Source organism: Uranotaenia lowii, chromosome 1, assembly GCF_029784155.1.
Source record: "Uranotaenia lowii strain MFRU-FL chromosome 1, ASM2978415v1, whole genome shotgun sequence".
NCBI lineage: Eukaryota > Metazoa > Arthropoda > Insecta > Diptera > Culicidae > Uranotaenia > Uranotaenia lowii.
This window is the reverse complement of record NC_073691.1, coordinates 56357657-56381979: the sequence shown is the minus strand read 5'-3', so window position 1 is coordinate 56381979 and position 24323 is coordinate 56357657. Positions and strand designations below refer to the sequence as shown.

General features: G+C 34.2%; 2 protein-coding genes across 3 annotated transcripts in view; one reads left to right on the top strand and one right to left on the bottom strand.

Annotated features, from left to right (window-relative positions):
• Positions 1-24323, top strand: part of LOC129755351 (mitochondrial protein C2orf69 homolog) — a 118571-nt gene that overhangs the window by 74313 nt on the left and 19935 nt on the right. The window lies entirely within an intron of this gene.
• Positions 8282-23256, bottom strand: LOC129755360 (TWiK family of potassium channels protein 7). 2 transcript variants are annotated; one of them, XM_055751818.1, is made up of 2 exons: positions 23141-23256; positions 8282-9558 (listed from the first exon to the last, which is right to left on the bottom strand). In XM_055751818.1, the coding sequence occupies exon 2, from the start codon at positions 9477-9479 to the stop codon at positions 8436-8438; it is 1044 nt and encodes a 347-aa protein (XP_055607793.1). In that variant the 5' UTR covers positions 9480-9558; positions 23141-23256; the 3' UTR covers positions 8282-8435. The 2 variants fall into 2 exon arrangements, with proteins under 2 accessions (XP_055607793.1, XP_055607785.1); XM_055751810.1 differs by lacking the exon at positions 23141-23256 and adding an exon at positions 19332-19979.

The following is a 24323-nucleotide window of genomic DNA, read 5'->3' as shown; positions in this document are numbered from 1 at the left end:
TTTAGAATCGTAATAATGTTTTTTAGAAAGTTTTATTTTATTGCTTACCATATTTCGTATCCTTTTATATTCATTTAAAATAGTAATATCATGTTTAAGAGCGTCGAAAAGTTTTCGCTTCTTCAAAACTAACTTCAAAATTTCCTGAGTAATGTAAGGTTTTTTGGTTTTACATTTTCGAGCCGTGATCGCTTTAGTGTTGCGATCAATTACATTTTTAAAGTGATCAATGAAACATTCAAAGTTATCAACATGATCTACACAAATATCATTTCCGGAAATATTATCATAATTGATTATTGTTTTAACAGGAAGGACTTGTTGATTGGTTGGTATTTGCTGGTTTAGTGACAAAATTATCGTTTGATGATCAGATAAATCAGGATCTCTTTCGAGCAAAGTGAAATGGAAAGTGTTTGAGCACAAGTCGGTTAGCACATGATCAATGATAGTAGATATAGTATTAGAAACTCTTGTGGCATATTTTTTATCTACAGGGTTCAGTATCATAAATCCATTGCTTTGTGCGGTACAGCAATAATTGAGAACCGTTGAATCGTTTATGTCGAGAAGATTGATATTAAAATCTCCAAATATCAAACTTTTGGGATTGGTTTGCAACAACAAATCAAAATGGTTAAGAAAAGTAGGAACATTTCTTCCCGGGTTGTATGTTCCAAACAGATTGATTCTATATTCTGGTAAGTTAACTATAAGAAAGTCAGACTCATGTTCATGTTCCATGTACACGATATGAGCGTTCAAATCGTCGTTAATGAAAATGGATACTCCACCTCCTCTTGCTTCGTCACGGGTGCAGTGAAAGGATTGATACCCGGCTATGTTGCAGATTTCATTTGCGTATAACCACGTCTCAGTAAAAATAATCGCGTCGATCTTTTTGTTCAGAGCATTCAAAAAGCATTCAAATAATTCAATTTTATTTCTACAGCTGCGTATATTCATATAAAGAATATTCAGAGAATGCGGTGGAATATTCTTGATGTGAGTATCACAAGTAACTATGTTTTGCGAAAAATTGGTCATAAAAATCGTTCTCCAATAAGGCAAGAGTGATTAAGATAGGCAGTGACAACAACAACAACAACAACGTCAGCAGCAGCAGCAGCAGCAGCAGCAGCAGCAGCAGCAGCGAAAAAATTATGGGTTTGAATGAGTGATTTGATGAGGTTTGGTTAAGGCAAGGGAAAGGAAAGGTGAGGAATTGGAGGGGTATTGGCAGCGATCTACTTAGCATGGTGAGAGTTTTACCGTTTTTTGTTGGGTTCAGCAGTTGCTTTATGCAGATAATGCGAGATGTCATCCAACGAACGTACTGCGATCGGCGTCGTCTCTCTTCGATGTCGTAGAAAAAAAGTTCCTCTGGAGTACCACACAATGTGTTTACCGGCAGCGGCGATCCCTCGGGTGGCACGATAGATTTGGTAGAAGACAGGGCTAAATCGCTGCTGGACAAAGATTCTTCGGTGAGCTCCCTTCTCGCAGCTTTGGTGGTACAGCATTCTACCAGCGGTGTTTTTAAGGAATGTTTGTTTGGAAATTCCATCGATGAAACGTACCACGATCGGTGAGATGTTTTTTGCACCGTTCGTTTTCATGCGCGTACAGAATTGAATTTTTGTTGGATCGATCGGCAATTTGCAATGCGTGGTGAGCTTTTCTAGAATTTGTTGTGTGTGTTCAATTTTCTCGGTCTGACTTACATTCGAGATAATAACGTCAGCATCATATTTCATTTGCTCCAACCACTCGACTTTTCGGGTGACTTCCGATAATTGCATGCGCATATCAGTCGATTGCCGTTGATCGGGGGAATTATTTTTCGCATCAACTGAACTTTTTGTCGCTTGTAGTTCTAGGCGAAGTGAGTCTAGCTGGGTGGTGAACAGATGCTGGGTTTTTTTAATCGACTTCAGTTCATCGTTTAGAGTTCCAAGAGAACAGCGTACGCTTTCGGTGATGTCTACCACTTTCGACAGTGATTGCTGGAACGCATCCAATACCATTTTTCGAACTTCCATCACCAAACTTTCGGAGTTTGGAATAGTGGGTCGTGAATTGGCCTCCATCTGTTGGATGTATTTGTGATTCGTAAATTGGTGATTCCAACTGTTGGTGACTTGAGAATTGCGGGGTTGCAAAAATCCAGTGATATTTTTCCAAAATACTGCTGATCTCGGTGCTAGCACAATCAGGGCTTTATGTGCAGTTGAGGCTACGTCGGTTCCGGTTTGCGATCAATGGTGCCACGGCAATATTTGTTTTTTTTAACCACTTTAAATTAACGTTTTATGTAACAGCAGAAAAAAACGTTGCCGTATACAGTGAGCACACACACAGTTTCTTGAAAGCATAAAATACGATTTACGTTTGCTATAAGATTTAAATCGCTTTTTATTTTTGATTAGCAATTTTAGATGGCATGTTTGGCGGGATGAAATTCTAGAGAGGAATTTTATTTTTACAGAATATGAAAGAAAGGTATATAAACAGACATTAGTGCGCCAATAGAAAATAGCTTGATAGGTATTGAAATTTATTACTTTCGAATGACATTTTTGTATTGCGATAAAATTCCCTTATTTGTTTTGGATTTTTTTTTCATAAAAAAAATCTATAAAATTCAGTACGAAGTTTCAAAACACATTTACCTACAAACTTAACCTTTTGTTTTTTGTTAAAGTTTGATAGTTTATGCAATGTAGAACAAAGAATTTTCTTCATCGTTAGCTTCAATTTGAATCAACGAAATATTTACTATTAATATCACGGAAAATTAAAACGTTATAAGACAATTTGCGCTGGGTCTTTAGATTTTCACCAAATTTGAAAATCAGTTTATTTTTGCATTTCATACAGTTTAAAGAAAATGTTTCTCGACAGATTTGAGATATTTAAGCAGAATATTTGGTGATGCACTTTTTAAGGCTGATTAAAAAAAACATATAAAAGTTCATTTCTAATATTTTCAAAATATTTAATTTGAAAAGCTGATTAAGTATATTGCGATGATGTGCTTTGATGTGATATTTTATGATATTCTTAAAAAAAATTACAAAATTATTTAAATTTAAATTAATTTTTTTTTCTTGAAAAAAGTTCATCTCGAACATTTTCCTTACAATATAATCGCAATAATCAAAGTGTGGTATAATAACAGATTTCACGTAGATAATTTTTGACCAGAAAGTCATATATCTGCTTATCCGACAAAGTACTCCATATTTCATGGCAATCTTCTTAATTGGCGATTTGCAGTTCAAAATGACTCGCAGAGGGCACTGCGATTGAAATGATGATGTTATGGATTCAAATGTCATAACGCATAGTATTTTTTCAAAACACAAGAGAAATTTGGAGAATTTCGTTATTTAAAGAAATATTAGCTGATAATGGATTAGTGAAAAAGGTAAGAAAAAGTGATTTACGTAATCGTTCAAAATTCAAAGGTCAGTTTATTCTTCTATCTTTGGTAATTTTTAGATTTCTGGAAATAAACTGCGCTGTGTCTATTTGAATAACCCGAAGTTCCCGAGCAATCAAGTTTCCAGTACCACCTTCAGAATCAAGGAATTGTTATGAATACAGAAAGTTTTTTGAAGGTCTAGAAACCGTTTATAACGAACTATTTCTTAGTATTTGAAAGATGACAATTTTATTGCAAGTAAGTTTTTCCATCATTTTCAACAATGATCGCCTCTCTGAAAATTTATCAATATCTAAAACATATGTACATAATATTTCAGATACTCGAAAGAAGATGAAATCAATTCGGTCAAGAAAAAAAACTGCCATCGCTAAAATTTCGGAACAGATTGTATAGAGAATGCTTGTTTGGAGAAATTCATTCTTCTGACTAAAAATCAAACATAAATAAGAGAATTGAAATCAAGCGCGTAAAGTTGATACGTCGATCTACCAGCTTCCTCAGGGTTTGTTGAAACTTATTTGGCGTACGTTATTTCAATAAACTTGAAATTTTGTCATTATTCTGTGATTTGTATCATGCTTGAGCAGCAACCGTCCCAGTCATAATCTCTTTTCATTGAAACCTTAAAAACAACTTTGTTTAGAAAACCATGGGCTCTAAAATTATCAAATCAAAACAAAATATTTAAAAATTGTGCCTAATGTTCCGAATTATTGAGATCCAAAATTTGATTAATAGCTGAGTACCTCCATTTTTATCGTTTTACTTCGGTAACCGGTACAGCAACATATTTTGCTTCCGAGACTGAACCATTCTCGAATCATCCGTATAGAACCACCAACAAAGCCTTGCACATTCATCAAACTTTATTCTAACGAAATGGCCTGTTCTTGATCGCAAAAAAACAAAAATGAATTTGTTCAGAAAAATATTCAAAAATCAAGTTTCCTCATACAAAAAGCATGTAAGCTACTAAATTGAAGATTTTCTAACTTGATTTAGCCATTTTTATTGCTTGTTATTGGATAGGTTCTGTCAAAAACTTAATTTTCAAAACAATTTGTATACTCTCCCATGTTAGAAAACAGCTATCATCACCCTTTTGTTAGTACCATAAGTGAAAATCAGTTGGCGCTGCATGCCAAAAAGTTTTGCTGCAAATCGCCAATAGTGTAGTCAATTTAACTTTTCATCTATCTGTACTCCTAAGTATTTAACTTGATGTACTCTTTCGATTGCACAACCATCAATCAACAAGTTTGAACACTCTCCAATTTTGCGGTTGCCAATGATCATCCAGTTGGTTTTATCAAGAATCAGACACAATTTTCTCTGTTTTAGAAAATCTGCAATATTTTTTAAATCATTATTTGCTTTTTAAATAGCAAGCTCTAAGTCATTTCCACTCCAGTAGGAGACTGAATCATCCGCAAATAGCTTAAGACGACCGTACTGTAAGCATTGTTTCATGTCGTTGATGTACAGTATAAATAACAATGGACCCAAGATACTTCCTTGTGGAACACCTAAGTTATTTTCTCTGTATCGCGAGTAAGATGAACCAAATTTTGTTCTTTGCATTCTGTTATCTAAATAATTCTTAAACCAGTTAAGAACCGTATCATTGATACCAACTCTCACTAGTACATCTATCAGCAATAACCGATCAATCGTTTCAAATGCTCTCTTAAAATCCAGAAACACAGCAATTATGTAGCTACCATTTTCAATATTGATCTTCCAGTTTCGAAGTATCAAATTCACAGCAGATTCTGTTGAATGTTCTTTCCTAAATCCAGACTGCACTGCAATAAGTATTTCTTGGGACTCAATAAAGTTTGAAAACTCTTTTTTTAATGCTAATTCTAGCACTTTTTCTTGGATTTCCAACATATTTATAGGACGGAATTTTGAATTTGAATTTTGTTACTTAGCAGAAAATTGTATGTAAGTCACTTTGATTTTTACACATTATTTTTTAAATAATTTAACTTAGTTTCTGCTTGATTTTGCAGAAACCTTTAAAATGTGTCTTCCTGATGAAGGTTGTTTCCAAGCAAACAATACACAAAATTTGATTACTTCATGATTAACCGGAACAGTTAATTTTCTTATAAATTTTACCCCACTCAGAGAATAGGGAGAAACAATGTTATAACACAATGCTATTTTCACTGATTGAAGAAACTTATATTTGAACTTCAAATTCATAGGTTTTGAATTTATAGTTGAGTTTTTTTTTTTTAATAGTATACCTAAACTCGCGTTTTAACCAATTTAAACTGCAAAATTGTTAATATAAATTTAACTACGCTTTGAAATTAAACAAAACATCTAACTTTTATCTGTTTTAAGAAACTTCTTATTTTGCTATTAATTTAAAAAAAATCGTATTTCCTTTTGCATATATTTTTTTTAAATATTCATTTGGAACTTAAAATTCCTTTATTTAAATTTCACAAAATACAGAGGGTGAATCTTATTTTGATAGAAACCATTTTCTTTATTTTATTATATCTTTTACTAAAACAATCCCCAAATCTGGAACATGTTGCTTGTATTATTTTTTCAACTTGTGAAACCAGAATTCAAAATTTAGATCGCGTTTGATTGATTTTGAATTTTCAATTTATCAAAATAAAAAAACTTTATTGAACTCTAAAGAAAATATTTTTGGATTAAAAACTCTTCGGAAAATGGAAGAGTTAACTGGGGTAATTTTGAGCAGCTACTGGTCTTATGCCTTGTTTATAGACCGATGGTATCTTCCTTATTCTTTTTTTGCTATCCTCCTCTTCGATATTTTCGAAAAACGCAAAGAAGAAAATAAATTTAGTTTAAGGAATTCTACTAAAAAAATCGATAAATTAGTACAATACCAAACAATTCCAAGAGCAAAAAACAAGCCGTAGAATATGGGATTATTTTCACCGTTCTTATGTGTGATAATTTTCAAACATTTGATCTAAACTAGCTCGATTTTTAGATTCAGTTTGTTTTTTTCCAAGTTGTTCAAATTAATTGGTGTTTTGAATTACTTTCTATTCGCAATATTTCTAGAATTAAGTAATAAGGTAAGTAATATTTCCAGATGAATGTCACATCTTCACTGCGTCTAGAAAGGATTTCAATATTTACCGTTTATTATGAGTTATTTTTGTTTTGACATAGGAGAAAGGATTTTTGTCCTATAATCTCGTGTCTACAGATTTGAAAATCTGATAAAATTATGTATAACGGCTTATTTGTATTTTTAGCAAAATATTTTTTTTACACCTGGAGATGCATCTATTTCTGAATGTAAAACGGTTGAATACAACAATTTAACTGAATTTACTGTGACCTTTTAAATAATCTACCAGCTTGGAGTGATCATGAGCCATGGGAATCATGAGCCATGGAAATCGTGGGCCACCCTCAATATCTCAGAAGTGTGTTGAAATAAAGATCTCCATCCAACTGTCATCGTCGTCGCTCTGTGTTAGCCTATATTTCCATATGTTGTTAACTTATGTACACTTCATAAGCTTCTTTTCTTGAACCAGCTAAAAAAAAAATACTTACATAACTAAACAAGCACCCGTAGATTGCATCGGTGGGAAACCTAAAGTTCATAACAAAAATTTGCTCAAATGCTTAGGTCTTGCTTCTTAGTTTTGGATTACAGTTTTGATCAACTCATAAACTTTGTATGTTATATTTGGTCATTTTGAGTTTGGTGGCCCACAATTTAAAAAAAAAAACTGTTTTTAAAATCCAGAACTTGGGGAAATAAATCAATAAAAAAATAATTTATTAAAATTTAAATTTAAATAATTAAAATTTTACTGCTAAATGATACGTCAGAAAAGTAGAAAATCATACCATTTATTATTTTCATTTTATTATTATAGTTATGGAGCAAAGAAAAAATGGCCAAAATTACGCCACTCTTTCCTAGAATTTTGTTTGGTTCACCATCTTGCACCTCCAATTTTTTGTAGGTTATAATCCAAATTTATTAAATTGGGAAATTTGGGCTGAGAAATATAAATAATCGAAAATGCCAGATGACTAACGTGAGAAAATTTCATGTAAAAGTGTTGTGTGAATTTTTCTCAGGAATTCCAATCTGCTTAGAATTTAGCCGAAATTTATTGTATGAAGTAGTTTTTCGCCTAAAATTCCCAACAACTAAAATAAGCATATAAGATCTCTACAATACTAATTTTTCACTCCAAGCTACCAACAACAAAGACACATTTTTTTCATTTTGATTGCAAATAAAACGAAAAACGAGCTATTTTGGTTCTTTGTTTAAGTTTATAAGCATGTAATTTCTCTGATCATTGTTTAGGTGTTCGTGGAACATTTTAGTTCGTTTATAGAAAAAGTTAATAAACAAAACATAAACAAATTTATCGAGATAGGAAATTCTAGAAATGTCTCTTTTTGTGAATTTTTAAAATATTGTATCCACGTATAAGTCAGTTTGATTGGTATAGTCTTTCTTGTGGTATTATATTATTAATCCATGAAAACTGGGTTGAAATTATGAATCCTATTCGATCAGAGATACTCGTTTCGAGTTTTAACTCAAATCGAATTAGAATTGGTATTACGTATCTCGTTCGAGTTCTAAATTTTAACATACTAGATTTTGAGTATACCGGATCATCTCGAAACGTTCCATCCGAATCGAGCTCGTTCAAGATCGGTAATGCCAAAGTCGGTCGAATCGAACGAAACTCGATTGTTTCGAGTTCCATAATCCCGCCCCTGTTCTTCGCTGAAAAAAAAAAAACAGAAGAAAACAATGTTGTTTTTTTAAATACTTTTATTAAAACTTACTTCTATAAGCAACAAATGAACACTTTTGTCACCTTGTATCAATACATTGTTTAGGAAGTTGGTATTTAATCTAATGAGATAAAAGAACTAAACACGCTCACAAAGTCACTGTAATCTTTTTCTTTGTTCTGTTGGAATATGTAAACGATTTGTATCAATCATAGTACTGTGCATCTTTATTGCTACCGAAACACTTGGCAAATTTGGCACTCATATCTTCGAGACACAGTCGGGTGTCCTCTTTGATCTCCTGCATCTTGATCCTAACCTCTTCGCGCATCAAAATGTAACACATGGCCACCAGACCCATACCCAGCAGCATGTAGACAAAGTTTATCACCAACTTGGTGGGTTTTCCACTTTGGGAGTCCAAAATGTTCGCTCCAGGCACCAAATCCCCTATCCCGATCTTACACAAACTGGTAACACAGAAGTACGCCGAATCTAGATAGCTCCATTTCTCCCACTCCGCAAACATAATCGTCCCCGTTGCTATGTAGATCGTTATGACCCAAAGGCAGGCCGTCGTCGGCACTATTATCCTCTTACGCTGAGGCACTCCATTCCCGTCCTCTAACCCTAGATCTTCATCATGCCCATGGCTACACTCGTGAAGCCACGTATACAACCACTTGAACGTAGATGCCAAGACCTTTCCCATGTTCATGAAATACAAAATATACAGCGGTATCCCAAACGTCGCGTAGATCATCGTGGCTCCCTTTCCCCAGCCTGTCCTCGGCACCATATTACCATACCCGATCATGGTAAAAACCGCCAGACAGAACATCAAAGCCGCCGGGAAGTTCCACACCTCCTCAGGCGTCCTTCCGTCGTATCCCTTTTTGATCGCTTCCGCAAAGTCGTCCTGATACCGCTTCAACACCTCATCGGCCTCCAAATGCCAAATCGAACTATTGAACAGATTGTGCTGCTCCGTAACGTCCCACAGTTCAGCGGCACAATTTCTCCGCAGCACAGCTACATATTCGATCAGTGGATTAGGTTCCTGCGTCTCGATCGACATAAAACTGGCCGCCCCGACCAAGGCGTATACAACGATCAGCCCGCCAACACCCACTTGGGTGCACATGAACGCGATGAACTTTCGGCAGCAGTCCTTCACCTTTTCGCGAGGATCGCTGGTCGTGGTCGAGGACGAACCTCGACTGCGTACCGAGGATCGTTGGCGGTTCATTTTTACTGTTGTGGAGGTAATCGTACTAAGACTTATCTAGTCTTCTCTTCTTCCTCTACTGTAGTATTTGTTGCTTGGTCTGTAAATGAGAATAAGAATTCAAATTAGTGTATAACATAAAGAAAAATTGCGTAGATATTCGAAGTGTTCAGTACCGGTTTAATTATTTTTAAATACTGTGTACCTATGTCTTGTTGATATCTGATCATGTCGAAACAATCGACAACTTTTTTGTTGTATGTTGTATGAGTAAGTTGAAATTTAAAGGCGACCGTAAAAAGTATTATCATGTCAATTTTTGATTATCTAGCTCTACCTCTATATGATAGATGTTCCGAAACGGAAATCACAGGAGATATCTATATAAAAACACACCATGGAGTTTGGAATAAAGTGAACAATTGTACAACATGACGATGCAAAAAAAAACTATCAGAACTTCTCTATCAACTCGTTAGGGTACAAAAAAATGTACTCAACTTGTACATTTTCAGGCCGTAGGAAAAATCGACTCAACATTTAAAATGGCATGCCGAATCGACTGAGTCTATTTGGGGTCTTTTTGTTTAATTTCTCAAACCCTGGGGTCTTCAAAGTCTCGTTTTGGTTCAAAACTCATCCATGATCTTTTGCAGAACTTTTAAATAACGTTTACAGCAGTAAATTTGAACACGGTGTCTCTGATGGAACGATTTTAAATATTTACCGAAAATAAGCATCGCTAATTTTTGCACCATTTGAAAGACATTTTTTCCAGAATAAAACCCTACAAATGCTCATTACTCTAGATTATCCTGAGCATAAACGATGAGAGATTGTTCTTTTTAATGTAAATAATCCATCCTAAACATTTATAGACTCTACAATCAATAACTAAGCTCGTAGAATATTATTACTGGTCTTGGTTCAATCAGTGATGATAAATTTTATTTGATTTAGCAAGGAAAATTTCCTATTAAATCATGTTATTGACATATGGAGTTTGATTACCGCTAAAATGAAGACGAGCGTTTTCACAGTGATTAGTTTGATTTTGTCTTAAAAAAAACTTTAAAAAGGTTAAAAAATCTACAAAAAAAATTGCTCTAGACCCCCCTGTGGATTATTTCAAATTTGGGTTCAAATGAAAGGGGAAAGTCCCAGCTTTCAAACGATGCAAAACTTAGCGATGCTTATTTTCAAAAAATGAAGTTTTTTCTCAGAGACACCGTGTGAACTTTTAGGTTTGTATGGGAAAATTGACTATTTTGTATCGAAAAATCAACATCATTTTTGCTTGTGATTTTTGTTCCAATTTTTTTACAGCAAATTTTCCACTGAACAATCAACAACTTTTCATTTTTTCTTCTTTGAAGTTGTCTAACTACCTCTAACATAATTCTTTGACTTTTATGATTTAAAAAAAGGAAGAAATTATTCTGAATTTCTTTGTACCCGCATGTCTAATAACTGGGAAAATTATAGAGCGGAGTAAAAAATTGTTGTATGCTGACTAAGGTGAATTTCAACGGTGATCGTAAAAGTAGTATCATGTAAAATTGTATGACATGACGACTCAAATAAAAATGTCTATCAAAAATTCTTCTATTACTTCATAAGAGTACTTACCAAAAAAAAACTAAACCAGGGCTGTGAAATGGTATACTGAACTTTTGCAATAAAAAAGGTAACTTGAAGGCTTTATTGAAAAAGAAAACCTTTTGGAAATACTTAAATAAGCGAATCATTTTACCTATCAAACTTTCACTAAAATTTATTTCATCTGTATATAGAAAAACGAATGTTTGTTTGTCTGTCTGTCTGTTCCCTATAGACTCAGAAACTAATGGACAGATCAAGGTGAAATTTGGTATATGGCCGTTTCTAGGACCGAGAATGGTTTCTATAATAGTTTCGGTACCTTCCGACTTGAGAGAGGGGGCTCCCATACAAAATTAAGATAATATATGACACAATCTGATACAATTACAAGTGTTTTCCATCAAATTTTCTTCACAAAGATATTTCAACATAACTAAATGATTCATTATGATGTTTGACAAGTTTTGATATATTTGGACGAGTAATTAGATTGAAGGCCCTCTGTAGGAAAAAGAGGAAGGGGTCTCTTACAAATTCATTGTAAAATGTGACAGAACTCGAACGATTTTCAAATGATTTTGTTCAAATTTGGCACAAAATGAACTTACTTGAAGTATTAACTTACAGTTTTTGTAAAGGCGGGCCCCTAAACAAAATAAATAGATACCTAATGAGAAGTTTGAACAATTTTTGGAATATTTCTAATAAAATATGATAAACATAAGCGGTTTGTCTTCATGAAATTTTTTTTTCTGAAATTAAATAGCATTCCCCTTTTAATTAATGAGAGCTCTCATATTATATAAATGTTAAATACATGTAATCAATCCACACAAATTTCTTTGTGTTTTTATAATGTTTGTTACAGTTTTGTAAGATGATTTTTTGTATTGAAAAACCTCTCCAATTATTGTTAAAAGGGGATCGCATCCCAAATCATTCAATTGCAGAATTTCTACATTATATATTTGAGATCCTTCCATCCTTCTAGAGAGATTCTTCCCATTTTTTTTTTTTTTTTTTTTTTTTTTTTTTTGTCTTTATTTAAGAGGTTTTCAGCCGCAGGCTGGTTCGCCTCTCCTTCCCATTTTTCATAAATCTTTATGCAAGACTTGAGAACTAATCGAGAAAATAAACCAAATTTGTAATGGGTTGGTAGATATTTTAAAACGAGATCGCTGCTTCTATGATCTTTTGTCAACCCGCCATTCTCCCATGGGGGAAATGAAAAAAGGAGGGGGGATCTCATACAAAATTTTACATAACTCGAGAGCTGATCAAGCAAATGGAACCAAATTTTGTATGAAGGAGTATTTGGGTACGAGAAATACTTCTATGATTATTTGGATTACTTATTTGACACTTTTGACAGAAACATAGAATGCGAAGGTTATTGGATACGAGAAATATTTCTAGGACTTTTTGAGACCCCGAATTCCTTACAGTGAGATGATGAGGAAGGAGGAGGGATGCTCCAATCCTTTTTGATTAGGATTACTATATTTAATCAAGCAAAACAAAGTTAATTTTTCATGGGAAGGTATTGGAATGAGAAAAAATATTTGAGACCCCTCCATCTAACAGAAGGGAAATAGAAAGGAAAAAAAGGATCTCATACCATTACTCTTATACTCATACAAGGCATCTATCCCTTTTTTTCAAAGAGGAGACGAGAGAAAAGAGAAGGCATTTTTATATATTTTTTTCTCATAAATTGAAAACTAATGAAGCAATCAAAGCCAGTTGATGCATGTGATGATTTTTAGTATTGCAGTTCGAAGTAGAAGTTGGAGCTTCCATTTTAAAGAACAATTTTGAAATTTGAATTTGTCGTACTGATAAAAAGTTAAAATAATTTAAAAGCACACCGGGTCAGCTAGTAATTAATATCCTGTGAATGATTTTTTAAAATCAAATTTCTTCAACGACAAGATTTTCCCAGGGTGGCCAGCGAACCGGGAAAACCGGGAAAAAAACCTGGAAATTCAAATCAAAACCGGGAAAATTATCGATGGATTATTTTTTCTCATATATACTAAACCTATCAAATCCAAAAAAATCCATCATTTCATCATGACGAAACTTTTTCTCTGAAGCTTTACTATCCATAGTCCTTTAAATAAAGATTGTGAAGCAAGAGCGGGAATATGTCGGGATGAATACATGCCTGGAAAAGTCGGGAATTCCATTTGAAAATATAGATTTCTTTAACTCAGCGCATACATCTTTCGAGCAAAGAATCGTCGTAGAAAAATTTCACGATCATAAACTATCTCTTAACCAACGCATATTGTGCACTGCAGTGAATGCTGCTACTTTTTAGTTCTGAGTGATGTGGATTCATACGTTGAAATTAGACAGCTTTCGGTTGAATCCACAACTCGAAAACTAAGATTTCCTTAAGCTTAACATTTATCTTATAAGCGAAATTATTATTTAAGAATTGATGATGTTTGAATCTGCATCGTGAGCTAGTTTTTTTTTTTTTTTCAGAAAAACACGTTATGCTGAAACGAAACTTGAAAAAAATAGCAGAAATCTATCAAACACATTTAAACTGGGAGAGCTATTTTGAAGAGTCTGACAAAAATAACGAATTAATTTTGTATACGAAAAATTCAATGTTAATATAACGTTAAAAGAGAGATATGAAGTCAGTTATTCATCCTAACTCGGTCAAGTAGTTTTCTGTATAGCTATTTTTTTTTATAGAGAACTTATGATCAAATGCTGTTTTTAAATAAATTGATCACTGACATTTTTTTTTGACGTGACTTAACTTATTTTCAGCTATTTTCAATTGAGCTTACGGTACCTTTATCAAAATTCGAAAATAATCATAACCAAACTTCAAGTTTTCATTTAATTGATAAAATATTTAAAAAAAATTTTTTTGTTTGTGTTATATGTATACACTAACACCCTCAAAATTGTCAAAATAATCAAAACGTAAGTTCAAAAATTAAACATCAAATTTCTGACAAACGACATAACCTCGAATTACTTATCTTACTTGGTTTCGAAAATATTTTCTTCTCTATTAAAGACAAAAATAAATTCTTCTAAATTAACGTTCAATTTCAACTTTTGAGAATCGGGAATTTTCATATGAAGAAAAAAATCCGGAAACAATAAAATAAGATGCCATCATTCTATTTTGTTAATTAGTAAACGCACAGAAGACAGAAGGTGTAACAAAGTACTACTAGTTTGATTCCTGTATACATTTTTCAATTAAACCAATAGGATTTCAAATTGAAAAAATCGAATAAAAACATGCATTTTTGGGATAGGACTAAAAATTCAGACTAAGAATTTAGATTTTTTTTGTTTCGATTATAATAGTTTTACCATCTTTGTGGCATTCGCGACTTTAAGAATTAAGATGAATATATCAGAATTTAGGTAAATATATTCAGGCATCTAGAACTCAGAGCATTCTAAAATAAAATTTAAAGGTATACAAAAAAATAAAAAAAATCAATATGAGAATCGAAATAAAATTTCAGATTGCTTAGCATGAATAAGGTTAATTATAGGTAATATATTTTAAGAACTTTTAAAGGAAAATATCAGAATTTCAATTTGTAGTCAAGCTATAAAATCGATTTTGATTTCTTATTTCAAAAATAAAATAAGCGTCAGAAATTAAAATTTTTATAATGAAGCCAAACTTGAAGTTAAGTTATTGAATACGAAACTTATCGCGCATGATTATGTTTCAAATTTCAGAATTCAGAAGCAAGATTTCTACAATAAAATTCAGTATTTCAACATGAAATTTAAAAAGTATTTTATACATGGCATCATATTAAAACTATAATTTATCTCATTTAAATAATAAAAATAAAGCATTTTCCATTAAAAGAGACGAAGATGGTATGAAAACTGAAAAGAAGTTAACAATTTTTGGTTAAGGTTAAGACAAATAGAATTATTTTCTCTATATTCTTACCGTATTATCATCACCATATTCTGGATAACCTTTGAGTTTCAAGATCAAACTAAAAAATAAAAATTAAAATTCCTCTCATATTTTTACGTTCAACTTGCATAAAAATATCTTCATTTTTGGTCAAAAAACCTGATAAACATATTTATTTGCGCATTTTGAAACAGGGAAAACTATACAATCTCATTCGGGGAAAACCGGGAAAAAACCGGGAATTTGAAAATGGAAACTTGCTGGCCACCCTGTTTCCACGCTTTGGGAAATTAACTGGTCCTAATGAGGTTGTTGATAAGCTCTCACAGGCGATGCATGAGAGATGATAAGAGAATTTTAACAATCGTTAAAGAAATTTAATTTCATATGAACCAGTTGCATTTGATTTAATGCAGTTTTAACTTGTGTAGTGTAGTAAATTTTACTTCGGAAGCTCGGACTTTCAACTTCCGAAAGACTTTCGACAAAGAAAAGTAAACTACTGGATTGTCGGAAGTCTGTGTTTTGTTATCAGTTCACCAGCGACGTTTCCAATAATTTCATTGGAATGGACAATATATAAGAGTGAAATTCTGTCTGTCTGTTCCCTATAGACTCGGAAACTACTAAACCGAGAGCTGATCATGCAAATGGAACTTAAATCGGCATGTGAGTTTATTTAGTAAAGGGAAATGTTCCTAAAATGGTTTAGTATCCCCCCTCCTTCCAGTGGGGAAATAGGAAGCGGGTAGGGGGGCTTCCACAATATTTTTCGCATAACTCGAGAACTAATCGGACAAATGAAACCTGAATAAGCATGGGAGGGTATTTGGATACGAGAAATGTTTCTATGATACTTTGGAACCCCTCTTTCCAAAAGTGTGTAGGGGGATCTTAATACGATTTTTATTGCATAACTTGAAAACTAATCAAGCAAATGCAACCAAATTTGGCAAGGGAGCGTTTTTGGGTACGAGAAATGCTTCTATGGTTATTTCGCACCCCTCCCTCCTTTCAGTGGGGAGATAGGATGGTGGAAAAGGGACTCCCTAATAATTTAATAACTCGAAAACTAATCTTGCAAATGGAACCTTGTTTTACAAGGGATAATATTTGAATATAAAATTTCTATGATTATTTGAGACCCCTTTTTCCAGTGGAAGGAGGAGAGAAAATGAGGGGGCTCAAAAATTATTTTTACATAACTCGAGAACTATTCGAGCGAATGTAACCTTATTTGATATAGGAGGCCATTTGGGTACGAAATATGGTTATTGTGTTCATTGCGACTCCATTAAGGATACAGGAAGGAAGGAGTTGGTCTCCCATATATATTTTTCGCAACACGAGAACTAAGAGGAATATGCTTATACTTTGATTTACAACTTCAGTGTATTTATAAATATTTTTGTGTTTATATTTTTTTCAAAAACTTGGTTGATGTTCCATCAATTCCAGTTACAGAATTATTTTTAAAATCATCAATTTTGTTGTGTGAAACAGCAGAGAAAAAAAATTGGTAGTCCGAAATTTGGAATTTTTTTCAGGCTCAATTGGTTGTAATTTTTTCACTCACGTTAATGAGAAAAATCATTGAAGAGTTCAGTGATGGGTTTTCTTCACTTAATAAAACTCCAATTACTTTCAAAGCTTACGAAGAATTCTTTGTTTGTTAAAGACAATTTTATTAATGTTGATCCACAAATGTTTTGGATTTCGTAAGCTGTTTGTAATCAGATTAAAGAATTATAGAACCATCACATAGAAATCGAAAATACAGCATTTATCTTCGAAAGTGGAGGCATTATACATACATACAAAATTTTAACATCTGGCTTAAGCTATAAGAATTATACAAATTGGACGATATTCAACACCTTATTCGTACATCCTGAAGGTATGCGAGAGAGCGCAAGTTTTACTCTCAATGCATGCAAACCGTTGCCAGCGACAATAACTGCTGCTTCGTTCATTGGACATTTTTCCAAATAAACCATCTGCTTTTTAGCCATCTGGTAGCACTGCTTATCGCAGAGAGATCAACAAGGTTGTTTTCTTTTTTGAATCCCGCGCGGGAGAACAAATTTACAAACATGGCGGACTTTTTATCACATCCGATTTATAGCGACTTTAAGTAACCATTTTTACGATCGTTTACTTATTTGGTAGGAATTGCGATTCGCATCAACATTGTTAACCGTTTGAGCTATCGTTTCTAATGCGATTTGATGTTTGCTGGGTGTCGTATAATGCGTTGATTTCGTGTGGGACCTCCCCGTTATGACATTATGACATGACAAAACTTGCATGTGTTCTAAATTTCATGCATAATAATCAATAATCATCTTGTGTAAATTCGTCCTCATGAATCATTTTTTTTTTTTTTTGAAAATTGCCTCAAAATTGTCAGAGTTGATTTTGTATGGGATCCCCATAAAAAGTTAGATTCTGAAATTTATACAAACCATCCTTGGCCAAAAAAAAAAAAACATCAGTTACCAAATTTCAAGTCATTTTGATTACCTGTTTCGAAGCTATGGTGTCTTAAAAAATAGCCTTCATTTTTATAGACATGTAAGATTTAGAAAATTCTAAAAATTCATCTATTTGGGTCGGTTACAACATTACAAACATTACTACTATTTCTGACATCACCGATGAAAGTCTTTGAATATTTGGTATCAAATATTTTAATTCATTTAAGATCTTTTTTGAAGACCGCAAAACGTTTTGACTTATGCTTTCAGAAATATCTATGATTCAATTAGGTTTAAAAGTTCTTAATAATTTCGTCAAAACTTCCGGATTTTGCAAAATTGGGAAAAATACACAATAAGAAAACCTGTTCCCATCCAAGTCCAAACTTGTCTTTGGGAAAGTTGATCCTTGAACTAAAACCTTTAATTTCCAAATATTTGTATAGCTCTACAGTTTCACCAATAAAATCCACAAATTGATTAAATTAATCTTTGCCTATTATCCAAAATTATCTTGAATACAAGAGCTGTTAGAATTAAAATAAAAAAAATCAAACAATGCACACTGGAGATTTTCGAACATAAGAAGGAACCTATTTCGTTGTCTAGAACCTGGCGCGTGATAAATTCTTGTAAACTATTATTTGTTATGTGAAAAAAAAGGCAAGGAATTTAATGGTCTAAACCGTTTTTAGTTCAGATTGCTCTGAAAATTTCATTTTACCAAATTTAACCATATGTTTTTAAGAATCTAAACACTTGATTCAAAGCATCATAAGAATTATATGAAAAAATAGTTTTTTTTTAAAGATTTTTTTGGTTTATCAATTTATCTCACTCAAAAACTAATAAAATAGACATTTGGAAAAAAGAACAAAACGCAAAGAATATCATAGACTTTATCTAGAACTAAATTTCGGATGGCCATAATTTTGCAGTGACCTCACAACAGTACCCTTTCCAGATTTATAAGTGCGAAATGGAAATATTTTAATACTTTTTTGAATACTAGGCAAAAAAGAATCCGAGATCCGAGAATCAATATTTCGAGATCCTGGCAGTTGAATGAATTGAATGAAGCTGGAAAAAGACTATTCTGCTAAAGAAACAACTTAAATTGTTCTTTTTTTTTTTTTTTTTTTTTGGAACCCTCACAATAATCTGAGCTAAATCGCCTTCGAAAGCTGTTCAAAGTTATCCCCACTGCACAATGGGGGAAAAGTACATAAACCGCGAAGAAATTCAATATCTTCCCTTCTACATGAATCAAATCTATGAAAATATACATACAGTCCCTTAGAGAAAATGTCTGAGAAACGATTGGACATAGTTTCAGAAGCCGCCGCCGTATGGTTTTTTCCTAGAAATCAAATAAAGGCTGTTTGAGCCACCGCACGCATCGGAGTTTTGGCCGTTTTCCCATGCGTGCGGTAATATCATTTGATTCCTCGAAAAAAATCATACAAGATAGGTCTATTTCGGTTCAAAATTCTCCAGTCCAAATCAGTGTTTTTCTTAATTGTTTAGAAAATGGTTTAAAAGGCACTGTATCTTCGTTCGTAAGCTTGTGCGGCATCTGAAACTATGTTCAATCGATACTCTGGACATTTTCACTGAAGCAAAGTATATTTCAATATACTTGGTTCCTGTAGGAGGGAAGATTTTGAATTTCTTCGCGGTTTTTACATTTTTCCCCCCATTGAGCACTGGAAGTGAACTTATAGTTTTGACACGAATAGAATAAAAAGTTTTGGTTAAACTAAAAGACTAAAAAACTCTTGAAACTGCTCTTGAATAGCATTATTGACTAAAACAATCCTTTTAAAACTAATTCAAGAAATGTCCTTCAATTTCAAATGTTCAACATACCTCCTACAATCGATTCCTCTACATAAATTTTTATGTATCCAAATTTCGTGTCTGAATCTCAAGAAAACACTTCCAATTTTCCCGATCTCCGGATCCGATCATAAATCACATTTTCCACTCAGTTGCTGAACGCCACTGTAAGAATTCTCTTGTGGCTGTTTTGTTTTCGACGCTCTCCTTTTCCAACACACGTGCTGCTGATGTTGATGATCTCGTCAAACTCTCGCAAAAAATTTTCCCGTCACTTCGATCTCGCGCTCCTTCTCTCTCTGTTTTCCACCGAGAGATTGGTCTTGTGAAAGTGTGTGCGAGTATGTCGCGGTCCAATTTTCCTATTCTCCGCCGCTATGATGGAACTGTCATTTTTCCGTGGACCGCAGCGAATTTGTTCCTTTTTCGGGCATCTTCGGATCTTGCACAGCCGTCGCTCGCGATCGCTAATGATGATCGTCGCTTGCCATTAAGGTTGTTCAATTTCTCACCGATTGATCCGCAATTATGGACTTCTTGCTGCTATCACTAAGACACGATCATTAGCCGCAATTCATTTCACTCGAATATCACCTCCTCGACGATTGTAACAAAAAGGCAGATCCGTCAAAATTTTTCCGCCCCAGGCCGAACGATCGCGGAAAATTCGAAACGCGTTTGCTCTTTGGCAAGAATGACTCGAAACTGGTTGGCGGGCAACTTGCGCTCGCTCGCTGAGAATGGAAAATGAATGGTGGTTTTTCCACCGTACACTTGAAACGATGCAACCTCTCTACCTTTCGGTACAGGTCGGTCGTGTTGGGTCGTCGGATGATCTCAATCGGCGTCGGTGTCGGTCATCAAAACAATCTCGAGGATCAAAGGAATGCCCGTTGGGGAAAGCGAAGAGTTGTAGCGTCTTTACGACTCTAGAATGAGGCGATCGTGCATGAATCGGGACGCGCTGTTTTTTTATTCTCGGACAACCGTTGAGTGGAAATAGTTCCACTGAAGGAAAATTTTGAATCCGGGCGTAACTATTAAACAAATCTTGTTTATAAAATAAAACACTAATGAAGGAAAGGACCTAACAAAAAAATTATTTCCTTAAGTGTGAGGATGCATCGATTAGAGTGGTTCAGATTGAATTATTCCCAAAGTTAACACTTTCCTGTTCTAAACTGAAATTGATTTTATGCCAATTGGAATTTTTAATTCCCTCACAATCATTCCAGACTTAAAGGAAAACATTTCGGATTCTTTCTTCCTGATAATGTTCTCTGGTATCAAAAATCAAAATTCAATAACTTCCTAATGTGGCTTTCCTAATTTCATCTTGAATGGATGACCGTTTCGGGTTCGATATTTTAGCTCAGAAGAGCTTTTCTCGATCTTCAGAAGTCATACTTCAGAACATACTTTTATTCCCTAGAATCAGGACGATGGAATCTCGAAAGTGCCGGTGAAGACCCTAGCTTAATCGTTTTTTTTATGAAAATGTAAAGAGTGTATTCGAAAAGAAAACGCAAAACTTTCTTTTGTGGAGAACTTTTGAATACAGGATTTTTATGATGAAATTTTCAGTTGAACTATCTTATTATGCAATATTTATATGTGTAAATTTTTGTAACCATCTGTCAAGTGGTTCTTGAGGTAGCTTCCGAAAAAGAAGTGCAACGACTTCAATTTAAGGGCGCCACGTGTGCCATATATAGTAAATACACAATAAAAACTACTCCTTTTCCAATTTATTTTCGATAACGTATACTGTTTCCTGGAACTTGATCTTCAAAATTATTCATATTCGATCTTTGTTATGCCAACTTTGGCAGATTGTCTTTCTTCGGCACGAAAGCAACATTGTTGACTTTTTATACCACAATTTTCGCGTAATGGTAATATTTCAGAGCCTTCCAAAATAGGTTGTCAACGTTTTGGGACCTATGGAAGTATTGAGGGAGATAAGAAATCGTTTTTGGAAGTAGTGTTCTTTGTTAATTAAAATATGTTAATCGTTATGAATAACTTAATGATTTGCAACTTCCAAAGATCCTCGACCACCTTAAGTTTTAGACATCAAATTTTTAAACTTTTCTCCACATTCACCTCTGAAACATCCAGGCGAGACTGGTCGAAGAAAAGTTTCTGGCTGCAAACTGCTAGGTGCCCGCAAAACAGTTCTCAGTCCATCAGGATTTTTTTTTTAAATCTCCCCGCTAGGAAACCAAAAATTTGCGCACGATTTGACCACCGCATTTTGATTATTTTATCGATGATCAGCTTTTTTTAACGTTGTAGATGAAATTTGGTCAATATCAACTTGACGTATTTCTTTCAATTTTGCATTTAAAAAACCTGAACATCCCTCATTTTGAAAGCGTGTGTGTGTAGAATGTTGCTCCTATTTTGATTTTGGAATTCACTCTTCAGTTGTCAAAATGCCGTCCAAGGAAGAAGAGCAGCGTATCAAAATTTTGCTCGCGCATCGCGAAAATTCGAGCTAGTCGCACGCAAAGCTGGCAAAATCGCTAAAAGTTGCCAAATCAACCGTTACAAATGTAATTAAAGTGTTTGGGGAACGTTTGTCGACAGCCTGGAAGTCTGGATCAGGGGGAAATCGAAAACCGGAAGCCGCTGAGACGACAAGGAGAGTTGCCGGTAGTTTCAAGCGAAACCCTAACCTCTCTCTCCGAGATGCCGCAAATAAGCTGGGTGTATCGTCTACAACTGTGCATCGAGCCAAAAAACGAGCCGGACTATCGACTTACAAGAAGGTAGTGACTCCAAATCGTGATGATAAACCAAATACGACGGCCAAAGCGCGATCCCGGAGGCTGTACACGACGACGCTGACGAAGTTTGACTGCTTGGTAATGGACGACGAAACCTACGTCAAAGCCGACTACAAGCAGCTTCCGGGACAGGAGTTTTATACGGCAAAAGGAAGGGGAAAGGTAGCAGATATTTTCAAGCACATGAAACTGTCAAAGTTCGCGAAGAAATATCTGGTTTGGCAAGCTATCTGTACCTGTGGCTTGAAAAGCAGCATTTTCATAGCTTCCGGGACTGTCAACCAAGAAATTTACGTGAAAGAGTGTTTGAATAAACGTCTGCTGCCTTTCCTGAAGAAACACGGCTGTTCCGTACTGTTTTGGCCGGATTTGGCCTCTTGCCATTACGGTAAAAAGGCGATGGAGTGGTACGCTGCCAACAACGTGCAGGTGGTTCCCAAGGACAAGAACCCTCCCAACACGCCAGAGCTCCGCCCAATTGAGAAATACTGGGCTATAGTCAAGCGGAACCTAAAGAAGACCAAAAAAACTGCTAAGGACGAGCCGCAGTTCAAGGCAAACTGGCTTTCTGCGGCGAAGAAGGTGGACAAGCTGGCTGTACAAAATCTGATGGTAGGGGTTAAGCGTTAAGCGTTAAGGATTTGGAAAAGCGGAAGCCTAAATGAATATTTTTCCTGAATTTTGTACTAATTAAACTTGAAAAAAAAATTTTAATTTGATTTTTTAAATAAACGATTTCACCGATTTACACGCGTTTTCCCTTGACCAAATTTTGACCGTATCACCTTTTAGTGACAAATGTACACGCAAAATAATTTTCACTTAAAAAGTAAGTGACATCTGTAGTAAATTCTCGCCAAACGTAATTTCATTTGAATTTTAAGTGATGGGTCAAGTGAATTCACTTAAGTGACCGGTCAAGTGAATTACACTATGACGTTCGAGTTAAATTTATCTGAATTTCTAAGCAAGTTTCTAGTTAATTATCTCTCGCGTTTTTAAATAAAAGAACATTTATAGAACACCACTTCGATTTCAAATACTTACATTACGCTTTCGCCATAAATTTATTGATTGGAAAATTCCATCGTAATCCCAAGGCAGATCGGTTACTGCGGATAGTGCGACTTCTAAATCTTCCCTGTTGTAAACCAGAAAATCTGTCCAGTCCAACCCACAAGCTGAAACATGTTAACACCTTTAAAAAACTTTTTCTTACATCACGTTTAATACAAACTACAGCCAAAATCGCCTAGTAAAGAATTGGGAAAATCAAAATCCAGCATAAGCTTTAAACGCTGCATGCTCTTTAGAATTTGCCATTTGAACTCTGAAAATAAACACAATTACAACCCGACATTCATTTGAAATTCAAGTGATGGGGAAGTGAAGATTTTTTCTCGCTTCAAATTCAAGTAACGACTGAAGTGAATGTGGATGAATTCACTTGAAATTTAAGTGACTGCCAAGTGAAATGTATATGTCGCATTTGAATGGAAGAAAATCACTGGATCCTTGTTTTTAAGTGAAAAATCATGTGTATTTTAAGAGTGAATTTGGGTTCAGTGTACTTTAATAACGTTCAATTGCTAGGACAGGAGGACTTCAACTTCGTACTGCCAGTGGGTTGTACATTTGATCTTATTCGTTTCAGATTATGATAACGAACAGTCTGAAAAATAAATAAAGCATTTAAAACACTTACACTTACACGAAAAATAATAAAAAGGTGAAATTTACCGAGTAACTGGGGTAGTTTTTTTCCACCCCTCTTTCGAGGTAAATTTAACATTTTTTTTTTCATTCATCTAGAAAAAAGGTTAAATGTACCCTTTTCCTTTCACCTAGAATAAAGGTGAATTCTAGCTTTTTGGAATTCACTGAGCAAAAACCGGTTTCCCATTAAATGTCTAAAAGGGTTTTTTTCACTGTTTTTGTTAGTCATCAAATTAAATGAAACAAAGACACAAATTTATTCAAGATTTGATTTAAGAAAGACGTTTCTATGATTTACTAGCTGACCCGGTGTGCTTTGCTACACCTTTCAAAATCAAAAGAAATATTTTCAAAAATTATTCAAATTTTTATTGTTCAATTGGTATTATTTTAAATCAAATTATAACATAATTCATAAGCAACCGCTATAAAATGAGAGCTGCAGCTGGAGTTTCGAATTGCAACACAAAGATAACTTAAACAAATTTTCTAAATCTTGCTCTATAAATTTGTG

Bases quoted from the DNA above. Each gene is read 5' to 3' on its own strand.
- LOC129755360 (XM_055751818.1), bottom strand. From the start codon at position 9,479: ATGAACCGCCAACGATCCTCGGTACGCAGTCGAGGTTCGTCCTCGACC.